The sequence below is a fragment of the Petaurus breviceps genome, unplaced genomic scaffold (assembly GCF_028583685.1).
Source record: "Petaurus breviceps papuanus isolate PSGF00001 unplaced genomic scaffold, PetGlider_PUasm1.0 186, whole genome shotgun sequence".
In the NCBI taxonomy this organism is placed as follows: Eukaryota; Metazoa; Chordata; class Mammalia; order Diprotodontia; family Petauridae; genus Petaurus; species Petaurus breviceps.
This window is the reverse complement of record NW_027185798.1, coordinates 24,977,007-24,994,074: the sequence shown is the minus strand read 5'-3', so window position 1 is coordinate 24,994,074 and position 17,068 is coordinate 24,977,007. Positions and strand designations below refer to the sequence as shown.

Sequence of the window (17,068 nt, the reverse complement as noted above, 5' to 3'; positions counted from 1 at the left end):
GTCAAATATGGGATTTGAAATCAGGTCTCTCATTCCTGATGCACTTTTCAGCTTAGATAGAAAATGAACCTTAATCTAGAGCAAGTGTTATTAGCCTGGTCTATGAGCTGTTTATTTTTTCAAAATATTTTTTTGTTTTGTAACTAGTTTCCTTTGTAATCCTATATATTTCATTTTATACATTAAAAAAACATCCTTCTGGGGTGGCTAGGTGGCTCAGTGAATAGAGCACTGACCCTGGAGTCAGGAGGACCTGAATTCAAATCTGGCTTCACACACTTAACACTTACTAGCCATGTGACCTTGGGCAAGTCACTTAACCCCAATTGCCCTGCCTTCCCCCCTCCAAAAAGCAAAAACCCCAAAACAAAACCCTATCCTTTTGAGAATAACAGCCCCAGAGGCTTCACCAGACTGCCAGAGGGATCCATGACCCACCAAAAATATTAAGAATCCTTGGTCTAGTAGAACCCTAGGTGTTTTTTTCATTGATGGGGAATGGTCCTCTTTGCCATCAGAAAAGGATGGGTCCAAGGACTAGAATTTAGCACCTGTGGCTCCTTCCAACCACCGGTCATTTGTAAGTCACAAACCCACAGTCCTTTCAATCTCTCCCAGACTGAAGGAAAAATTAGGTTCCAGTTCATGGAGGAACCTCCCATAACCAATGGCTTTACCCAAAAGAATCTTTAATGGATTCTGTGCTCAAATAATATTTGTTACAACAAAAATATACAGAATGTACACAATACAAAAATATTTAGAAACAAACATTGCAGCTCAGGCTACCTCAACTATCAACTCTCTCTAGCCCTCGGAGAAGGGAATCGTCTGTTGGGCACTTTTATTTAAGGCAGAAATGTTATCGATGTTCTAGTCACCATGGGAAACATCACTGATGATATCCAAAATAGAAGAAATCCACAGGCCCCAGGAATCAACATTATTTGCAGACTAATTGGGAGCTGAGAGGAGACTGTATTGGCTTCGGCGAGTGATGACTTCTGTTTGTCTCTAGGTATAAACAATTCTTATGGTAAGCCAGCTGTGGATCCTCACCACCAGAGGAGGTGCCCTCAGCTGGTGGTTGGGTTGTTCAGGCCTTTGCTGCCATTGTAAAAGGGCCTCATTAAGGAGCTTTCCCCAATTAAAATCCCAAATTATTAGTGGCATCATTTAAAACACATTTCTCCTTTGAAGGGTCTTCTCCCCCTTCTCCAAGTGCTGTGATTAATTTTCTATTTAACATGGGAACCCCACTGCCATTTTTGTATTCTCTGTCCTTTGGATTCAAATAAGACAGGACCCTCAAACCACCAGCCCCTGTCTTCCCCTAGGCCTTGTTCTAGTCTAGACTGAAGATTTAAACTAGTGTTGGCACATCCCTACCTAGTTTTCCCATCCCAAGCCCTTGGTTTCAGCATCAGACTAGCTAGAGTAACTACACTGGGAAAGGGAAGGAAGAAGGAAAAATAAAAAATAACCAACAACTATGAGCTTTTGACTGCCGATTATAAGTGGGGGAGATTTGGGGAATGGAATGGCTTTTAGGGGTATCTTGGTGACATGAGGCGGAGAGTAGGTGCTCCAGGTTCTTGGCAAACCCCTCGTCCTGTGGACAGCTGACCCTGAAATGAGAGTGGTTCTTGTGGCCCTGGGACACTCTGAAGGCAGAATACAACAAACTACTTCTCTCATCTTTTCAGGGATTCCCAAGGCTGCCGAGTTCACTAGGCTCAGCGGAGATCTGAGAAGGCAGGATGGGAGATTAGGCTTCTACCCACATGTGACTCAGCTTCCGAGGTCTCATGGACAGCCTGGAGGGTTGGGGCAATAAAAGAGCAGCTTGGTAGGAGTGAGGGAATCAATGTCACTTGAGGATTCCTCTCTCTGGAAAGTAAAGTGCAGCCGATTGTGGGCACAAGGGAGGGCAAGGAGGGTAGAATCAGACATCTGAGAAAGGTAAAAAGTGTGAGCCACTGGGGGAAAGGGTGGCCAGCATTTCCTCATTCCTGGGAGAGCAGAGGTAACAAATCGTGTGTGTGTGTGTGTGTGTGTGTGTGTGTGTGTGTTTTCCACACTCTAGTCCACATCCCCTTTTACAAATGAGCCCAAGGCTAAAGTTTGAAACAGTGGACTGACCTCAAGGGGCTTCTGAGCATCTCATCACCCGTCTCTTTACTAAGAGGGTCACACGGGCAGATTTCTCCCCTCCCACTCACAGCTCTAGGGATGAGAACTTGCCAGAATGACCAAGCATAGTAGCCAGGAGAATCTCTTAATGCAGAGAGAATTCTTGCAGGGCCCAGCTAGTGACTCTGTCTGCTCCTGCCTGCTCCTCTTCCCCAGGTGGGATGGAGGATGGAATCCAGGAGAGACACTGCCACTGAGCTACCCATCCCATCCCTCCTCTGCCATCATTTTAACCCAAGTGCCCACTTCCCAAAAGGGTCTGTGTTCATATACAGAGCTAAGATAAGTCAGCCCCACCAAAAGATCTGGAAGCCCAGTCTCTGGTTGCTGCAAAAAGGCAAGCTGGTAGCACTCAGCTATGTCCTTGGCATAGCACAGGGGGTGCTTTGGTGTGGGGTTTGCAGCTGATTATACCTGCTCTGGTTGTTGGTAATCAAGAGTGGAAAGGCTGGTGGAGAACTTCACTCTGTTCCTGGGCATGGGGACACCCCCAGGAAGCAACTAAGAGTTTCCCTGGTGTCCCAGGGGTATAGACTGCAGATTATTTTCCTTCCAGGGAAAGCACTGCCTTGAGTTCCTGGATGCCCACCTTAAACTCACTATCGTGGGGGTAAGCCTAGATGCCTTTCCAGAGAGCCCAACTCCAACTTTCATAGAAAGGTAACTGCTACTCGGCCAACCTCCAGGGATTCTGTTTGGGCACATGACTAATCAAAAGCTCCTCCCTAGACACAGCTGCCTGCCATTCTGAAGAAGCAAAAAGCTTGGCCCCTCAGGGCTGGGCTGTTTGGAAGCTGTCTCTTGTCTGTCTGGCCAACTCCAGCAAATGGATGGGAGTTTCCAAGAACAGTCAAAATGAAATGGTACATGTCTCTCCCTCTGGTATGTAGGGCCCATCTCTGCCCAGGTAGATGGAGATCGATTCTTTTTCGAAGTGACTTCCCTCCCCAATCTGGGTCTCAGTCATCATTTGTGAGGAGAGGCTGCGGCAAGCCTGGTGGCATGCCTCTCCAAACCTGTCTGGACCCATTCTCAGCTGGACCCATGCTTGAAGCCTTCTTGCTTTGGTAGGACTGACCAGAGCTTGTGTTCCATAGGGGCAGCTCTGTGGCATGATGGGACACAGGAGAAAGGCTTTGCCTGTGTGCCCTACATCACCATGGAGATGAGACCCAGATAGTAACATGCTGAAATGGGGCCTTTCGGGAGAGGCTCTGATGGAGCATCTCATCTCCATGGTGATGTAGATTACACCGAAATGGACCTTGGAGCCTCAGTTTTTCTTCTCCCAGTCTCCCATCTCCTGGCAAAGTTCCCACCCAAAGGTACCTACAATACAACTCTTTCTTTTGTAATTATAATACCTCCAGTGGTAATTAAAAAGTGGAACCTCAAAATCTGGGCTCTGCTAAAGGGCAAGGGAAATTATTCTCCCCTCTCTCATTCTCCCTTAACATAGAAAACCCTGGCATTTAAAAACTGGAAGGGACCTCAGGGAGATCTAGCTTGACCCAATTCAAAGAATACCCACTATAACAAATCCGAGAGATGGTCCTCCAGCCTCTGCTCAAAGACCTTAAGGTAGGAATTCATCACCTCCAAGGCAGCTGCTCATTTTTTTTTTAACAATTCTAATGGCTAGGAAGTTTCCCCTGGACTCAATATTAAATTCCTCTCTTTGTAACTTCCCTCATTGTCCCTAACTCTGCCTTCATGATTCAAACAGAATGTCCAGGACCTCTGCCAGGGGACAACCCTTCAAATGCATGTGGAGAGCGATGATGACCTCATGTTTTGCCCTCTCTGAGCTAAACACCCCCATTTCCTTCAGTGTTGTTTTGCTGTTTCAGTCATGTCTGACTTCATGAGACTATCAGGGGTTTTCTTGGCAAGCTCATTTTTACAGATGAGGAAACTGAGGCAAACAGGGTTAAGTGACTTGCCCAGGGACACACAGCTAGTGTCTGAGGCTCAATTTGAACTCAGGTCTTCCTGACTCCAGGGCTGGTGCTCTATAGTATAGGCTCAAGGATCTTCACCATTCTGGATGCTTTACATCTTGTCCCCTTCCCCCTTCCCCTCCACTCTTCCCACAGTTCAGAGGATCTCCAACGAAGGCTGTGAAGTCATTCTTTCTGCTCTGGTTCACTCATCTAGCAGGATCACCAGAGGGAGGGCAATGAATGCAGTGGGAGGGTCCTTAGAGGAACACTGAAGCTTTTGTTAAGAGGATAAGCCCAACAGTCATCACTTACTCTTGCTCCCTATAGGCAACATCTCACACAAATTCTTGTGTTCACGGATGGAGCATGGTGGTGGTGGGACGCATACAGGGTGGTGGTAGAGGTAGGCAGGGTAAGGAGAAGACCTTAGGAATAAAGTTTAGATAGGAAAGGAACTAGGACATCAGGGCAAAATGTAAAATAGAGGGAAACCACACAGCAAAATTCAGGGATTGGGGTGGTATCAGAGGGCCATATGAGATTGTGTGTTGTGAGGGTTGGTGCCAAGCAATATCCAAGGTACCCTGCATTTATTTCCCAGTCTAGGCTTCTCTCAGGATAGGAACAGGCTCACCAGGAATGGGGCGATCAATGGGTGAAGGGAGGACTGGGTTGAGACTCCAACTCACCCTGGTTAAGCAGGTACTGGCCTCCTTTCTCCCTTCTCCTGAATTAAGACTTTAGAGGAAAATAACACACACCCCCTCTCATATGGGGACACCTCCCCACTTTGACTGGAGAATTCCACCTTTGTCAATCATACCTACAGGATCAAAGGAGCATAGAATTAGAGTTAGAAGGGACCTTGGAAGCCATTGAGTCCAACCCCCCCATTTTACAGGAGAGGAAACTTAGGCCCAAGGAAAGTAAATGACTTGCTCAGGGTCACACAGAATTAGGTTAGAATCCAGGTCTTCCCAACTGCAAGTCCAGTGTTCTATCCACTGTAGGAAGGCTGAATGACCTCCCCTACTATCTGTTCATTCAGTTCTGATCCAGCTGCTTTACAGAGGAAGTGTCCTTATCCTGCTGTCCCCTCCAGGTTTTAGCAGCATTAGGCACCAGGCCAGCTATGTCATTTCAAGAGCATTTCTACTCATCTCTTAGGATCACATTTCAGCGGAGAGGGGGGTACTGCTCAGTTTTAGTTTAGTGACAAGGTAAGAGGTTAACTCAAATTAGCCTGGAACAAGCCCAGGCTACCCAGCAGCATCCAGAATTCCCAACCCTGGGCCTGCTCTGGCAAGAACTAACATTGCCTTCTTCACCTTTATAATGGCCTTTCAACAAATGTCTTTGGCTAGCACTTTCCTTTGCAGCCCATCCAATTCCATGTACAAAAATAGAGCCACCAAGCATCTCATTTCTTCCTTCCCTCTCTAAACCAAGCTGGCGATGAAAAATAAATGAAGATGAAAATTCTCAAGAGTTGGATCTCCATCAGCAGCCTGAGGTGGCTCTTCATGGAGGAGGGGGCAGCCGCAGGTCCAATAAGCTGTAGGCAAAGACATTCCAGAAGACTGCAAACAACACGAAGACTGTATACATGGCCACGAATATCCACCACAGGGACTGGTCCTGGAGTCTCTGCTCGTAGTTCCTTAGGACCACCACACCCAGGGTGATGCCCACTGCCACACCACCCAGGTGGGCCACGAAGCTGGGATGTGGGCATGGAGGGTATGCCGATGGGTGGAAGCGCAGCCAGACAGCCCTGCCAAACTCCATGCTCACTGCAAGAGGTAGGAGAAACAGAGGGAGGGCCAGGTGGGTGATGGGATAGGGCATGATCCTGGAAGGAGAAAGCTGGAAGGGACCTCAGATCATTGAGTCCACCTCCCTTATTTTACAGGCCTGGAAACTGAGGCCCAGAAAAGATAAGTGATTTGACAAGGTCACACTGATAGTAAGCAGTGGAGCCAGTACTCACAGGATCACAGAATTAAAGTTGGGAGAAATCCTAGGGGGCCTCATTCTGCAGATAAAGAAACCAAGGCAAAGACAGGTTAAGTGACTTGCCAGGGTCACACCACAAGTCTTAGGTACATTCTTTTGTGGCCAAATCCATCCCAGTTCCCAAATCCATCCAGTTCAGTAGACCTGGACCCTAGGTCTCATACCTCTGAGGTTATGCTATGGGCCACCATGATGAGTCTCTTCACTTACCTGGTTCTCAGTTTTCCCATCTCTAAAATGGACATTTACCTTTTAATTTGTAACCTATATTTCTGACACTTTTCAACCGAGAAGAAATTCCTATAATTGGCACAATGATAATGATGATGATGGTTTATTTATTAAATCTATGATTCCCTTCCCTTCCTCTACCTCCACCATCCCAAGAACTGCACAGAGACCCAGGTCAGTAGGGAGTCAAACACAGAAGCAACAGTACCCTCTTCCTAGCGCATCCTGAACCAGATTAAAATGTAATTGGGAAAGATTTAGCAAAATAATAAACAATAATGAAACAAATGCCATTAAATTTTAAAACTAAGCCAATATCCAGCCCACAGGGAATCCTTATGTATGGATTAGCAGTCCCTGTTTCTGTTCGAATTGGAGCCCACTGCTCTAATGGATTTCTCAATTTGTCCCTTCTCCAGCCCCTCATCCTGTAACTGTAGATGCTACCTCTAGGTGGCAGCACAACAACCATCAATTTTAGTCATGCTCTGTGCCCTAAGCTTCCTGCAGCACAAAAAGGTCTAAAGTCACAGTGTCTTACTCCCAAACATAGCTGACTCTTTTATGAGTCTCAGGACTGGGCACTTTTTTTAGGAAAGAAATCAGGGCTTGCATAGATAGCTTGCTTCCCTCTTCTCAAGAGAAAAGGAGAAAAGGTATCAGTACACATAAACTTGTTTCATAATTATTATTATTTTTTAATCTGGTGCCCCTAAGGAAACAGGTTTCTTATCTGGCTATAGATGAAGAAACAAGTCCCAGCTCTCCATCTGTCCCCAAGACTGTGGGGTCTCAACCCTGAGCTAGGATTCTAAGCCTATCCATCTCTTATTTTTTTTTATTTTTTTAAAGCAATCGGGGTTAAGTAACTTGCTCAAGGTTACACGGCCAGTTATTTCTGGGTGTGGTGCTAAGTATTTGAGCCCGGATTTGATCCCCAGGTCATTCCAACACTGGAGCCGGTGCTCTTACTCGCTGAGCCACCTGGCCGCCCCTAAGCAATTGGGGTTAAGTAACTTGCTCAAGGTTACACGGCCACGTGTTTCTGGGTGGGTGCTAAGTGTCTGAGCCCAGATTCGATCCCCAGGTCATCCTGACACTGGAGCTGGTGCTCCTACTCACTGTGCTACCTGGCTGCCCCTATCCATCTCTTATTAAAAGCTCTATGGGTAATCTTTCAATTAGGGAAGACCTTAGAGGTCATCTCCTTCAACCCTCCTTATGTAGGAAGCAATGGGAAAATCCTGGAAAATTCACTTGATCTGAGTTTGAATCCTGCCTCTGAAGATTACTAAATGTGTGACCCTGGGCAAGTCACTTCACATCTCAATTTCCTTATCTATAAAATGGGGATTAAAAATTGGGGTTTTTAATCTGTCTCACAAGGTTGCTGTGAGACTCAAATGAGATACGATATATAAGGCATTTTGCAAACTTTAAGGGGCTAGGACCCAGGAGTGGGCAAATGGACACTTACTACAGATCAAGGCCACAGCCATCCTCAGCAGCTTGAACTGACACTCCATTCCTGACCAATTCTGGAGAAAAAGGAAACAAACAAATCATTTCCATGCCAAGAGCCTCACTTTAAGAACTGAGTTGCTTTTTGTAAGAAAACAACTGGAAACCAAGGTGGTGCTCATCAATTGGGAAAAGACTGAAGAAGTTACAGCATAGGAATGTGATGGAATACTCTTGTGCTATAAGAAATGATGAAGGGGATGGGTTCAGAGAAACCTCAGAAGATTTGTATGAACTAATGCAGAGTGAAGGGAGCAGAAACAGGGACACAATTTATATGATGAAAATATTATTTAAAAAGTAAATCATTCTGGAAGATTTAAAGAATTCTGATCAACTCCATGATCAACCATAATTCCAGAAGATCAGCATGAAAAATGCTGTCCACCTTTTTACAGAGAGCTGATGGATTCAAGATGCAGGAAGAGATAGACATTTTTGGACATGGTTATTGATGAAATTTGTTTTGATTGTGTGTATTTGTCACAAGGGTTTTATCTTTCTATATATTTTTTTCAATAAGAGGAGTGTGAGAGAGATAAAGCGAATTTTTGTTCATGGAAAACAATTAAAAAGAATTAAGCTATATAGGTTAATCTGATTATATATTTAAAAAGAAAAGCAAGCTGTGTATAATATAGACCTGCAGTTTCATATATAATCCTCTCCTGTTCTATCATGCATACCCAATTGCCTATATTATTTGGTGTTTGTTAAGAATGAAAATAAAATTTTTAAAAGAACTGAGCTATAAAAACCAGTCTCTGCAAAGCAGATAAGTGTTTTCCACCCAAGAGGGTGGAAAGCAGTGTTATTTACTTTCTAAGCTCATTCTCCATTAGCTTGTAAGCTCCTAGAGAGTAGGGATTATTTCATTCTTTGTCTTTCTATCCCAGCACCTCGGACAGTGAACGGTGCTTACTAAACGTTTGTTGACTGATTTTACACAAGGATAGCTAGCAGAGTTCGGCTTCTTAGTTCTGCTACTGCATCCCCAGCATCCTCCTTCTCTAAGTGCATTTAATGATTTACTTTGCAGAAACTCAAATTGTTTGGAAGCTTTTTAGTGGTACATCAATGGCATAAAGCAGAGAGGACCTGTGTTTGCTGCCTGCCCCAAATGCAGCTCAGTGGTCATTTCCAAGTTCCTTTTTGGGGGAGAATGAGTTAAATCCAGAGGCACTTCCCACGAGGAGCCCAGTTCAGTGCCAGGGGTAGGTATCTGTGCCAGGGAACACACAATGAATTCTACTGTGTAAAAGATCTGCTCTCTAGTGAACAGCCTGTGGAGGGCAAATTGGTAAAGAGAGAAATCTTTAGGCATCTCCCTGTACCTCCCCTTTCCCATTATTTCTCACTGACCAGCAAACTGTTCTTTATAAAACGTGAGATGTAAGACACATGGATTCTGTTTAGAACAGAAAAATCTAATCCCCAAATAGGGATGCAGTAACTGCTAGGAAGCAGATGGCTGGGGAGCATGACTGGTTGGTTTGTGTCCCAAAGGGAAACCTCATGAGAGATCAGCAACAACAAGAAAAAAAAAAGGAGTAAGGTTTTTCCCACTGGCTTTGACCAACACAATTCTATTTTAGTTGATTTTCTAAGGGTGCATTTTCTCGTCTGCCCATTACCTATTAACATAAGGCTAGAAGGGAATTGGAGGGCTCATCTGGTCTAGGGGTGGGGAACCTGCAGCCTCAAGGCCACATGTGGCCTTCTAGGTCTTTGGAGATAACCTTTCAACTGAGTCAAAGTTTTGCAGAACAAATCCTTTTATTAAGGGGATTTGTTCTGTGAAGTTTGAATTCAGTCAAAGGGAGGCACTTGAGGACCTAGAGGGCCACATATGGCCTTGAGACCGCATTTAGTCTAACTACTTGCTGGAATCCCTTCTGAGGTTTCCCCAACAGGAAGCCATCAAACCTCTGTGGAAACACTCAATGATGGGGACCTCACTTCTTCACAACTGCAGCCTATTGGATCATTGGGAAGCTACATTTGTCACTAAGCCCTTCCCACATATAAAGATAAAATATACTTCCCTGTTACTTTGTATAATAGAGGTATTTCAGAGTTAGAAAGGTCTTCCAAGAACATCTAGTCCAACTTCAAACTGAAAAAGAATCCTTTCTACAATGAACTCGACAAGTGATCATCCAACCTTTGCTCAAAGACCTCTGATGAAGGAGAGTTCACTTCCTCCCAAGGTAGCCTGTTCCACTTTGGGATCAATTTAACGCTTAGAAAGTTTTCCCTACCCAACATCAAGCCTAGATGACCTCTCTGCCATTTTCACCCAGTGCTTCTGGTGCTGCCCTCCAGAGCCAAGCTGTTCAGGCTAATACTTCTGTATGACAATCCTTCAAATATTCAAAGACAACTATCAAATGCCATTCAATCCAAACACTTTGGATAAACACAAGTCATGCCAGACTAACCTTGTTTCCCCTTTTAGGGGAAATGGCAAGAAAATGCTTCCAGCAATGTATTTGACAAAGTCTCTCATGCCGTCCTTGTGAATAAGATGGACAAAAATTATCTTGATGTTGGTTCAGTTAGAAAGATTCTGGACTGATTGAACCTAAAGAAAATTAATGGGTTGATATCAACTTAGAGGAAGCTCTCTAGTACAGTGCACTGGGGATCAGTCCATGGTCCTGTGCTATTGATATTATGATCAATGATCTAGATAAGCTATAGACAACCTACTTGGAAGATTTGTATATGGCACAAAGCTGGGATGGATAGCTGCCTAACCTGGTGGATGAAGAAGTCAGATCCAAAAAGATCTCCACAAGTGAAAATGATGGACTGACCCTGTTATGGTGAAGTTCAGTAGGGAGAGCATAAATTTCTCTACTTGAGTTAAAGTGCAGGATAGACAAGACATGGCTAGACAACAAACAATTCTTGTGAAAAAGATCTGAGAGTCTTAGTGGACTCAATGTAAGTCAACAGCACAACATGACAGTCAACAAACTAATACTCTCCTAGGTTGTGTTAAGAGAGGCATAGCATCCAGAAGAAGGGAGATAGCTGAGGGTACCTTGATATTCAGTCCTAGTTAAACTGTATTGGGAGGGAATGTCGCAGGGCTGCACATTTTTAGGAGAGACATTGATGAAAGAGAGTTCATTGATAAAAGGACAACCAAGATGGGGAGGGTACTGAAAACCACATCACAAGAGGACTGTTTGAAGGAACTTGGGTTGATTAATAATGAGAAGACTTAGAGGAAATATGATGCTCGTTTTCCAGTGTGTGACAGATTGTCTTCTGGAAGAATGATTGCATTTGTTCTGATTGGTACCGGGGGACAGACCTAAGAGCAAACAGAAGTTGTAGTAAGGCAGAATTCAGCTTGATATTAGGAAGATTCCTAAGAATTAGAGCTATCCCCAGGTGGAATGGAATTAGTTGAATTCCCCTTCTCTGGAGCTCTTTAAGTGGACAATCAGAAACGGTGGAGAAAGGATGCCTGCTGCAGTTGAAATAGTGGATAGAGTGCTATACTGGCAGTCAGGAAGACTTGAGGTCAAGTCTTCTCTCAAGACATTTACTGTTTGTGCTGTTTCAACCTTGCCAAGCCACTTGCCCTTTATTGATCTCAGTTTCCTCATCTGTAAAATAGGTATAATAATAGCATCTCTCTCCCAGGGTTGTTGTGAGGGTCAAACGTGATACTATCTAGAAAGCTCTTTGCAAACCTTAAAGTGTTATTATAAATGCCATCTATTATTATCAAGGTAGAGCTTAGTCTCTCACATATGACCTCAAAGGGTCATTCCATCTCTTAGATTCCACAAGTCTACTAAGTGTCTACCATGTGCAAGAAACTGGGCCAGGTCCTAGGACTACAAGAATGAAAAACAAAATGGCGGTCATCAATAAGCACAATGTGGGATTGTTGTTGTCATTAAGCATTTCAGTTGTGTCTGACTCTCCATGATTCCATATGGGGTTTTCTTGACAACGATAGTAGTTTGCCATTTCTTTCTGCACTAATTTTCAGATGACGAAACTGAGACTTAAGTGACTTGCCCAGGGTCACACAGCTAGTAAGTGTCTGAGGCTGGATTTGAATTCAGGTCTTCCTGACTCCAGGGTCAGTGCTGTTGTATCTACTGTGCCACCTGCTGCCCATGATGTGGGATAGAATGAAATAAAAGTAAAGGAGAGATTCCAAGAGATGGTAAAAGGACATTTGAGTAGAGAGAACACTTCTGCTGTGGAAATCATGGAAGCTTTCAAGGAGGAAGTGAACCTGATCTGGACTTGGAGAGAAGGATTTTGATTGGCAAGGATGAGGAGAGAGGGATTTTTAAGCATGGAGAAATGACTCTGAGAATGCAGGAAGGGGATGTACAGATAGCACAGAACCAGATAGATGAAGGAATGGCTAGTTAGCCCAGTTGGATGTGTGAAGGGTAGGAGAGTGAACTATGACTAGGAAAGTGGATTGGGGCCAGAAGCCTTCTGGATGATGAAACCATCAGCAAGGCAAGTCAAGAATTCATCATATATTTGCTTAGAAGACCCCCTTTTCTGCTATGTTCTGCCTTTCCCCAGCTGCTCTCCAACAACTGTTCCCCTACGGTTCTCGCATCTCCATATTCTCTATTTCTGATAGACTTTCATATCCCCAGCATTTGGTCAGAAGGAGCCAAGGTCTACCCTCCCCAGGAAACAACCAGAGAAGCACCTTTCCTTTTGAACCCAGACTCATACCCCTAGACCAGAGAGGTATTTGAGGGAGAACACATAGCTATAGTTCTAGACAGGGACTCTTCTGTCTAGAACTAGACACATTCCTGGGGCATGCCTACTTTTAGACAAGCAAACAGCAAACAGTTATACAGATTGGAATATGCCAAAGAATACATAAGAGCAAATGATCTTTTTAACTGGGAGAGAGACGGGATCTGCGCTTAAAACAGGAGAGGGTCTGATCTCTCCAAGATGTCCATTTGTGGTCTCTAGGGAGGCAGGCTGGAAATCAGATATCTGTTTATAAGCCAGCTTCCCCTGCACCTCTTCTGCTTCTCTCTAAACCTAGGTCTCTGCCCACAGGTCTTCGGAACTATATGTATCTGTCTCCTAAGAAGCTTGGGCATCAATCCCATCCCTCAGATAGGTATGAAGGAGGTCACATCTGCATCCTCTCTGCCATACAGGAGTGCCATCTTGCTTCACAGCGGTAGTAATTCATAAAATACTCCAAGAATGGAAATCTGGGTCACACAACACAAACACACATGTGGAGATATATATATATATATATATATGCATGTATATAACCCATGTATACAGATATAAACGTTTGTATATTTGTGTTTATACACACATGTGCATGCACATAACATACATATCTACATACCTACATGCACACATACATACACATACTAGTTGATCCCTGGGATGTCTTTAGTCTTAGTAATCTCATATCTATTTAAGTCACTGAAACGGAATTTTTAGGCTTGGAAGAGATCTTAGAAATCACCTGGTCCAAAACCCCCATTTTTACAGGTGAGGAGGGTGGGGCTCAGAGACATGACTTGACGCCCCCACAGTGTGTTAAAGGAAGCACCAGAACCAGGTCTCCCAACTCCCAGTCCCTCACACCGCCTTCTCCAATGCACGTTCACAGTCTGTGAGCAAACACAACTCACGGTCTTGGCCTTTTTCTTTTTGGCTCTGGTTTCTCTCTCCCCACCCCCACTCCGACCCAAAGCAAATATTTTATAGGCCATCAGCTAATCCCACTAGCAGTCAGGGGGTGAAAGTATAATGTCACCCTTTTTCTTCCAGCTGTCTCATTTTCTAGGACCATTATTCCCGCCAATAAAATTAGCACAGCGAAACAACATGAGAGGAAAAAAAATCACACTCACACTCTGAACGTTGCCTCTATAAATGTTCAAAAGCCTCAGGGCCCTTGAGGAATTAAAAAAAAAAAAACCTTTGAAACCCTTTAATTCAATTCTCTCCCAGGTTCCAGTCAAGTGAGAAAGTAACTACCACCGTGTCAACCTTGCTTCTACAACATCTTTGACAGATGGTCGTGCAAACCTTTGCTTGACTCCTTCCATGGATATGGAGCTCACTATACTATGTGGCAAGCCATCCACTACCGGACAATTGCACAGCAATTGGTACACTAATCATGAATACGGGCATCATTGTCACCTAACCATCAAGATCTCAGTTACAGAGACTTGTGAGAAATTTGTATTCCATGGCAAGTTGGCGTTCTATTTTTAAACAGTTTCCTTGTTACATATACGTGTCTGTCTCATCTTGAGAAAATCTAGTGAGTGAATGAAAATCCAAACTTATTAACACACAAATTAAGGTGAAATTATTTGCATTATAAAAAGACTTTTTACTTAAAAAAAAAATAAGAACTTTGCTACTTACTAGGCAGAGTGATGGATAGAGCACCAGGCCTGGCACCAGGAAGACTCTTTCCTGAGTTCAAATCTGGCCTCAGACTCTTACTAGCTGTGTTTTCCTAGGCAAGTCATTTAACCCTGTTTGCTTCAGTTTCCTCATTTGTCAAATGAGCTGGAGAAGGAATTGACGAACCACTCCAGTATCTTTGCCAAGAAAACCCCAGATGGGGCCACATAGAGTTGACAAACAACTACCTGTGTAACCTTGGGAAATCCACTGAACTTTTCTGGGCCCCAGTTTCCTCCCCTGTAAAATGGGAGGGTTGTGCTAGACGGCTTAGGGATTCCTTTCAACTCTAAAATGTGTGAACTACCTCATTTCTTTTAGGCCATGAGTTCCTTTATTCTTTTGTGATTTAATTTTAAAACACAGGTTCACAGAATTTTAGATTCATAGTTGGACAAGACCATTAGGACTTATCTAGTCCAACCTTCCCATTCAATAGACATAGTAACTGAGGCCTGGAGGAGTTAAATGATTTTTTTGAAGTTACACAGGTAGCAAGTAGCACAGGTAGGATTGGAACTCAGGTTCTCTGATTCCAGATCTAGTATTTCTTTCAATTTACAAAAATTCAGACAGTATATAATTGTTTAGGAACATAGCTATTACATCAAATGTTGTCTACCTATGGGTATGTGTATATGTGCACATACATGCATATATTATACATATATAATATAAATGGCTAAAAATTGAACTTAATATGGGACAGAAAAGAAAAATTTGTTGTCCATTATTTTTCAGATGTGTCTGACTCTTCATGACCCCATTTGTGTTTTCTTGGCAAAGATACTGGAGTGGTTTGTCATTTCCTTCTCAAGCTCATTTTACAGATGAGGAAACTGAGGCAAACAAGGTGAAATGAATCCCCCAGGGTCACACAGCTAAGAAGTGTCTGAGGTCACATTTGAACTCAGGTTCAAGGTTAGGAAGAGGAGTCTTCCTAACTCCACACCTGGTGCTCTGTGCACTATGGCACCACCTGGCGGCTCAAAGAATAATTAGGAAACCAATTAATCATGTTTCTGTTTTCCACTTTGATTTTTTGAAGCTAATTCTTTATTTTAAACAAAGAACCCAGTTACTTATGGGCCCTTGGGAAATGAAAGGATTTCTGAGTCTGATTTTCTGGCATGAATTTATAAGGCTTCTAAAATTCAAGTCTATTTACAATCAGCTTTATGACCTTGAGAAAATCATTTAACCTCTCCAGGCCTCCATCTTTTCATCTGAAAAGTAAGTGGACTGGACTGGATGTCTCTAGGGTCTTATATAGCCCTAAAATTGTGTGTCCTACAATAAATAAGCACATTAACTTCAAGGCATAAACTTAAACCATTAGCCTTGGGAATAGAAATGTAAACACATTTTATTATGTTTCTATAAGTGAGATTGGTAAATTTTCTAATTGTTCTTTCCCCAGTTGGAGTTTGTAAAGATTATGCATTTAAAAAAAATATTCACACAAGATGAACTGAAAACAAATTCTCAGTTGTTTGGGCTGAAAATGACTCAATGTCTAGCTGCCTGTTCAACACAGAACTAACGTGGGCATAAGAAAACGCAAAAGTAGCTGCCAACAAGGAGAAAACTAAGTAGCTGGGTCAGGAAATGAGTTGTTTTGTCCCAGCGGGCCGCAGACAACTTTCTGAGAAGGCCAAGCCCCTGTGTCTCGCTCTGAGAGAAGCAGAAAAAGCTTAGGGAAATCTTTTGGCTTCGGATGGGTGCCTCTGCCAGACCTCACTGGATGGAGCCATTCAGCTCATTAGCCCAGAAAGACCAGAAGGCAGAGAGGCTCCACCTCCCTCCCTCCTCTCCCCAGGGACACTCCTGGGAGCTGGTGGCCGGGAACTCTAGCCACTCTCCAGGCTCAGCTGGTCTCCTGAAGCCTCTCCATGAATCACTGTTTCCCTATAGGGGGATGGGTGTCGGGATGGGTGGAGAGGAGAGGGGAGGAATAGCTTCCTCTTGCTTGTTTGTTTTTAATTTTCCATGTGTCCTTTTATTCTCTGTTCTTTCATTCCCACACGCATGCTCACATGCTCCCCAGGGCATGTAGGCATCTCCTTTGATTACTGAAAGGAATGTGTGTGGTTTGGGGAGGAAAGTAGGGTCTGGGGTTGGGGGGGGGGCGGAGAGGAGGGAAAGGAAATAGGAGGGAAAGGAAATAGGAAGGGAATTTGAAAGAGAGGACACCCTGAATGAAGGGCCCATTTTACACGTCCCCCCCATTGTAAGTCACATTATACTATGAAGGTTTTTGGGGACTGCCCTGTGTTTGTTCCCATAGAGTGTGGAGCTAAGCGGATACACACAGAGGCCCTGAATCAATCAAAGGAACAAGTACATTCTGGCTCCCCCTCTTTTTCTTTTTTTGGGGGGGAAGTCGTGTACAAGAGGGACTTGATTGGATAGTTGGATATTAAATGAGCCAGAATTTGGAGGGGTGAGAGGCAGGAGAGAGTTATATGAGAATAATTAGGGCAAGAAACCTGGGAGAGTGTTGAGGGAGCTCCCAGAGCCCCTGGGCTTAGCAGGTGACAAGTAGTAATAAACAAGTCTAACTAATGACAGTGACAGACACATGGAGAGAAAGAGAGAGGCCAAAGAGGCAGAAAGACAGATAGACACAATAAAAAAGAAAGGAGAGACAGAGAAACAGAAAGACAGAGAGACAGATAAAAAGAGACAGAGAGGCAAAGAGG

The 17,068-nt window shown here is 43.9% G+C and overlaps 1 protein-coding gene across 2 annotated transcripts in view; it reads right to left on the bottom strand.

Annotated features, from left to right (window-relative positions):
- Nucleotides 1-672: 672 nt before the first annotated feature.
- RHBDL3 (rhomboid like 3) overlaps nucleotides 673-17,068 on the bottom strand; it is a 66,890-nt gene continuing 50,494 nt past the window's right edge. For both annotated transcript variants that reach the window (XM_069089899.1, XM_069089898.1), the window contains exons 7-8: nucleotides 7,861-7,921; nucleotides 673-5,929 (exon numbers count right to left, since the gene is read on the bottom strand). In XM_069089899.1, the coding sequence (XP_068946000.1) occupies nucleotides 5,658-5,929; nucleotides 7,861-7,921 (333 nt within the window). In that variant the 3' untranslated portion in view covers nucleotides 673-5,657. The remainder of the gene's footprint in view (nucleotides 5,930-7,860; nucleotides 7,922-17,068) is intronic.